Genomic DNA, 6307 nt, shown 5'->3' with positions numbered 1-6307 from the left:
AGCTACCAGGAGGGCTGGAGGATCCCAACAGCTCCAACCCCAGGGAATTTCCCCCAGGCTCTAGGGCATAGTCTGCTCTTGGAGAGGCTCTGAGCAGGCTCCGATCAGTCTGATAGAGAATGAGGGTCCCTGAGCCCCTGGTGAAGGAATGGATGGCAGGAGGTGGGAAGGGCTGGTGTGACTCAAAGCAGGGAGACTGCTCCAGACTCTGCACCCAGCTGGATCTTGCTGCACCAGTGAGGGACACCAGTCCAGCTTTTCCTTTCCTCCAGGGAGGGAAACGGGAGCTTCTTAAGGGGAGGGGAGCCTACTTAGAAAGGTGGGAGCATCTCGGAGAGGGGGTGAGGATTCCAGAGAGAGGATGGTGGCTTCACAGAGAGAGAGGGTGAGGCTTTCAGAGTGGGGTGGGGAGTCTGGAGAAGGGACGGAAACTCCAGAAAGGAGCTGTGAAGGAGAGGAGGGGGCTTCAGAGAGGGGCTTAGTGAGAGGATGGGGGCTTCAAAGGGAGATGGGACTGCAGTGAGGCGGGTAGGGCTCAATGAAGGGAAAGAAGGTCCCTGAGGGGAGTCAGGAGTCAGGTGAGAGGGATGAGGGCTAGAGGTTTGGTGAAGGGACCTGGCTGGATTCTGGGCCAAGCTCAGGGTTTGGTTCTGGGCTGGACGTTCTAGTCAAGGGCAGGTTCTGGGGAGTCACCACGCTCCACTCGGGGATTCTGGGGAGTACATGAAGCACCTGGGCCAAAGGTTTATTCTCATGGGCCTTCTCATGCTCGAAGAACCTGTCCAGCCCGTGGGCCTTGACGATGCGCTCCGACTCATCTGAAAAAAGCACGGCGTCCCCATCAAAGGCCACGCGCAGCTGACTCTGGGATACAGCCACGTCCCTGCTGGGGCTGAAGATGGTGGCAGCTGCAATTCCTGGGCAGAGAGAGGTGAGGGTTGTCTGCCTTTATCCTGGCAATAAGGGCCCCCCCGGCACCCATCTCAGTTGCCTGGGACCAAGAGTGGGCTATCTCAGGCTATCCTTGTCCCCACCTGCCTCACTCAGGACCCAAGGCAAGGCTAATGAGGGCTAATATTTAGAATATTTAAAAACTGGCCATAAGAATGGATTGTGGCTTTTCTCCAAATGGAGCTCTGAGGGCCCTGGCCTAAGCCAGAGGTTCCCTTTAGTCGCTGCCTTGTGAGAAGGTCTAGGGGAGTCCCAGGGAACAGGGGGGCGCTTAGAGGACTCAGGGAAGGAAGTATTTATCAATCAGTATGGAAGAATGTCAATTCTTTACTATCTAGTGAGGTCATGCTGGTATGGACCAGCCGAATGTCAGCCTTGGCTAGAAGAAGGGATCCCCCAGGCCATTACTGTCCTTCCAGGATTTCCTCACAGGCTCCCAATGTAGAGCTATGGGGAAGCCAGGAAGGAGTCCTGATCTGGCTTGGCCTCACTCTCTTGCTGTTGATTCTGGCAAGCCCCTCACCTGCTCTGCGCCGGAGTAAAATTAAGGGTGTTTCAGCTGTCTGGGGCTGAGATCCCAGGCTGCAGTCTGAGGTGGGGCGGGTGTGGGCACCCTTAGTCTATTGCCACAATAGCACCCAGGTATGCCCTAGTCAGGGTGGCCTGGCCATTCAGGGTTCCTTGAGGCAAGGTGGGTGGCCGTGGAAGGTAGCACTAATTACATTTGCAATCCCGGGCTGCTCCAGGGGGTCAAGTATACCTGTTGGGAACTCAGGCTCCAGACTAGCACTGGACAACAGAGAGCCAGTGCTAAGAGGCTGGAGACCTGGGCAGCTGGATTAGTCCATTCACTACGCTTCATCTCTCCAAAGGCCACTTAAGCTCTGCTCTTCAGGTGTCTGGGATCACAATGGCTAGGTTTAGGAAGAGCTTTGTGGGGAATGAGCAGTGCCAACCCCATAGCAACTTCACTAGCCTGAGGATGCTATAAGTCATACCAGGTCCTGGGCATCAGGCCAGGCACCTCTCAGCTCTGCCAACACTGAAGCCAAGATGAACCAGAACCACTTCCACCCTGGGCAGGGCCTCCGTCCTGACCACCCCCTAATCTCTAGCCTGGGCTCAAATAATAGACATATAGAGGCAAGCATGCAGGCCAGTGCCAAGGCCCCAACCAGAGGGTGTGACATCTGTGTAGGGAAATGGCTCTGGTTCATGGTTAAAGAAAGCCTCTTGGAGCCCCAAGCAGAGCAGAGGAGTGAGGCATCAGGGGAAAAGAGAGGCCAGGCTTCTAGCAGAAGACACCATGAAAGAAGAAAAGTGAATATATTGTTAGTCGATAAAGAAGCCTGCCTGAGGAGCCGTCTCAGGCAGTGGAGCCATCCTCCCTCCCCTGTAGGCCTGTTTTTTTCCACATTCAATAAAAACACACACCCTGTCAGAGGACCAAGGCTATGGCTACCACCCAAAACTGCCCCTTGAAAGAGACACATGGAGGGAAATTTTCTTCGTCAGTACTTGAGGCTAGGTCTCCCAACCTCACTTCAGCACTGGCCAGCCCAGCTGCTGGAATGCTGGCCATTTCCCAGACCCTACTCACTTCACTGCTCAGGCTGGACTGGATACTGATCTCCCTCCCCAGTGGCCCAGAGACGGGCAGAGGCGGCCCATCATCACACAGGAAATCAGAGCTGACCTGGAAGATTCTTAGAAGGGAGTAGCTTTCTGGGCTATAAGGAGGATTTCCATGGAGACCGAAGGCTGGGTGATACTGATGAGGAGAAACATCTTTAACATGGGAGGCCAGGAGGTAGGAGAGTGGAATAGATGGGAAATGAGTAGAATAGGTGGGGCCTTGTTCTCAGAGTTTACAGAATAGGTCATAGGAATTAAGGAAGGTATGCTCCTTCCAGTTATCACAGCAACTTCGAGCACCTGCTCAGAGCTTTAGGACCCAGCCTCCCACCTTTGGAACATTCTTTGCCAGGACCCCCATGTTCTTTCTCTCTAGTTTGACTCACCTTCATTAATAGCTTCCTGAACTTTTTCTGCATCAGCTGACAAGTAGAGGTTGGTGTGATAGGCTTTGAGGTAGCAGATGGGGCTATTCCCACCTGTCATGCAGAACCTCTCGATGAACAGGTCTGGGGAGGAGGTAGAGAATACCCAGGTGATGTCTGAGTTAACTGTTAGGGCCTTAGACTGGTCCCCTGTGTCCAATGGATGCCATCTTGGTTCTGAGTGGTGGTGGGGTAGCAGAGTGATTCTCTGAGTGACTTTAGGCCAGCATTCCCTTCTCTAAGTCCCTCCGTCCTTCATCCATGAAACAGGATGATCACATCTCTGCAACGATTGCCTGGCTCACAGCAACATCCTCTTGTCAGTACTACAAAAGTACTACAAAAGGTGAGTCCCCAGCCATGAGTGGCCCTCCTGGACATAACTGATTGGAAAGGGACAGACACCTGACCCAAGGTGGACCAATCGGATCCTCTCCTAGCCTGGGTCAATAGTTACCTAGTACCCGTGTCTACGCAGGTTGTAAAATATTTGCTGGTTGGTGAATAGCTGCCGCTCTGAGCCTGTTGAATTAGCCCATCGCTACCCAGCCCCTCATACAGGACGACCCACAGTGGGAGGGGGTAGCGCCTTGCACAGCAGGAGTCCTTCAGGACCTGCTCCAGGTGCTGTCTGTCTTGACTACTTGGTGCCTGTGTCAGAGGTGGTTAGATATTTTGAATATCACCCCTGCTCCCAGCAATTCGAAATCAGATTTAAAAATGCCACTGGACTCTCGTGGTTGCTTAAAACAAATACTTGTTAACTTATAAATTTTGGTCATGTTTGAGAAAAGCAGAGAAACATAGTCTGGAGAGAGAAGGAGACAGGAAACAAAAGAAGAAGAAAAGGAACAGACTTGTTGAAAGAAGCAGAAATAAGGGTTCATGTAGACCACAGAGAAAAAGAGCCCAGGAGAGATTTCCAGTACTTGGATGCAAGCTTTTGTACGCCCAGTTACTTCTTGTCCTATGGTTCTAAGAGACACCTCTGTAACCTAATAAGAGATTACTCTCTTCAGCCTATGCTAGCTCTGGAGGGTCTATTACTTTCAATAAAGAAGTTGAATTAAGCCACAAAAATCCTTCACTCTGACGACTGCACCTGCTTTTCCCAGTAGCCTTATGAGCCTGTTAACTCCATTGCAGATAGAGAAACTGAGTCATAGGGGCAGCAAGTGCCCTGCCCAATCACATAGGGAGTGGGGCCTGTGGAGTGGTGTGCTGGAGCTGGCTTGTACCAGCTTGCAAGAGCCAACTGTTAAATATTCAAGAATTTTTTGAGCCAATTATATCATTCAATTGTCGGTTGCTTGAAAGTAGCCATAGTGGGAATGTTTACACCCTGAAAATGACAAGCTACAATCAGGGTTTTTTTGTTTTTTGGGTTTTTGTTTGTTTGTTTGTATTTTAAAGAGCCACTTGACCAGCACACCGCGGGGTTTGGGGTTCTAGCTGGTATGCCCTTACCCTGAAGAGGTGTGGCCCCATCCCTGAGTGTCTGTTACGGGTGTCCCATGGCCAAACCCCTCATGCTCACCGTAGTGGTTGATGCTGTTGATGAGACGGACACCCACTTGAGCGTGGTTGTTGGTTACTAGGACGATGTCGAAGACGTCCTCACTGTCTGGGTACAGCTCCCGTAGCCTCCTGTTCACAGCCTCCAGAGCCTGGATGGGAGAGGGGATCCTCCAGCTCAGACCCCCAGGGTTTTACACCTAGAGTTAGTAGCCAGGGTTGGGAGGACTGGTGAACTGGGGATCCAGTGGGGGAGGAGCAGGGAGGTCAGGGGCCAGGCTTGGGGTGAGGTCAATGGGCATGAACTATCTCTTCCTAATCTCTGCCATTGTGCGGGTTGATTATTGTTCAGGGCTGCCTCACAGAAAGGGTGAGTGGAGGCCGAGATTCAGCCCAAGTTCCCCTCGCCAAGCTGGTGACCTGCGTGGGGCTGCAGAGGATGGGGCGGCCTCTCCTTCCCAAATGGCTGTCCCCTGCAGTTGCCAGGGGACATCAGCCCAGAAGATCCCTTTTCTTACTCAAACACCCATGAGAATGCTTTTGTCTAACCCCCACAAAAGCACCGTGTGGCCAGTAGTGGGGCTGCCCCTCACCTTCACGAAGGGGAAGGCTGGCCCCGGGCTGAATGGCTCATTCTCATGTTCTAGCTGGTAGCGCACGTACTCCTCCACACCCTGCTCTGTGTAGATCCGCTGCTCCTCATCCATGCGGAACAAGGCTCGGGAGGACACAGCAATGGTGACTGCATTCTGAGGCTTGGGCTGCGGGGGTGCAGGAGAAGGGCTGTCACTCACACTCCCCTGAGGTGAGTTGCCTGTGACAGCCCTTCTGGGTACTGCAGCAGGGAGAAGACCCAGGCCCAGCCTCTGCCCTAAGGAGGCTCAGCCTTAGGCAGGGACAGACGTAGGTCAGGACCTCTTCTGTGCAGGACCCACCTGGGGACTGAGGGAGAGGAGGAGCACAACAGGACAGGAAAGACATGCCTTTGTGGAGTTTGCAATCAAGCCAGTCATCTGGACACAACAAAAAATGAATACAGCGTATGTAGCCAGAGACGTAGCTCAAGATGGTCTCCAGAAGGTTTCCATTATAAAATGAGAGCTACTTGCCCTTAGAAAGAAATGGTGCCTAGAGACATGACAATTATATAAGAAAATTTATCCCCAGCCGAGATCTTTCTCCTGAGCTCCCGACTCACATATCTGCCCCAGTTGACTAAGAGACACTCATACTCAATATGACCAAGGCTGAATTCCCGCCACTCTCTCCACCCCTAAAACTAGTCTCCTCCCCACTTCCTCATCTCACTGCTTGGCACCACCAAGCATTCATCAGCTAAACCAGAAGCCTGGAAGTCAACTTCAAGTCTTCCATCTTCCTCAACTCCCTTTACCCATCAACTAAAACCTGTCAGTTCCACTAGACTCCATCTACTTCTTTCTGTCTTCTCTACCATAGTCCAGTCCATCGCCATTTCTCATCTCCTCCAATCTGTCATCCGTATTGTTATCTGATTTTTTTCTCAAGTTCAGATCTGACCATGTCCTCCTTCTCTTCAGTGGTGCCCGCTTTTCTCAACTCCAGTCAGTAGCCTTGAGTATAGCGTAAGAAGCGCTTTATGATGCACCTACCTCTCTCTCTATTCTCACCTTCTCATGACCCCACGTTGCTCAATTTGACCTTTGTCACGTCCAAGCACACCTTCCCTTCTTTCTCTGAGCCTTTGCCCATGATGTTTCCCCTGCCTGACCTGTTCTTTACCTTACTCTCCATCTAGCTAA

General features: G+C 52.0%; 1 protein-coding gene across 1 annotated transcript in view; it reads right to left on the bottom strand.

Moving 5' to 3' along the window:
* NT5C1A (5'-nucleotidase, cytosolic IA) overlaps positions 1 to 6307 on the bottom strand; it is a 17529-nt gene that overhangs the window by 1588 nt on the left and 9634 nt on the right. The window contains exons 2-5 of the mRNA XM_011385938.1: positions 5120 to 5287; positions 4549 to 4678; positions 2973 to 3095; positions 733 to 917 (exon numbers count right to left, since the gene is read on the bottom strand). Of these exons, the coding sequence (XP_011384240.1) occupies positions 733 to 917; positions 2973 to 3095; positions 4549 to 4678; positions 5120 to 5287 (606 nt within the window). The remainder of the gene's footprint in view (positions 1 to 732; positions 918 to 2972; positions 3096 to 4548; positions 4679 to 5119; positions 5288 to 6307) is intronic.

The sequence above is a fragment of the Pteropus vampyrus genome, unplaced genomic scaffold (assembly GCF_000151845.1).
Source record: "Pteropus vampyrus isolate Shadow unplaced genomic scaffold, Pvam_2.0 Scaffold827, whole genome shotgun sequence".
Taxonomy (NCBI): Eukaryota; Metazoa; Chordata; class Mammalia; order Chiroptera; family Pteropodidae; genus Pteropus; species Pteropus vampyrus.
The sequence above is the reverse complement of the archived record's forward strand: the minus strand, read 5'-3'. Positions and strand labels throughout refer to the sequence as shown.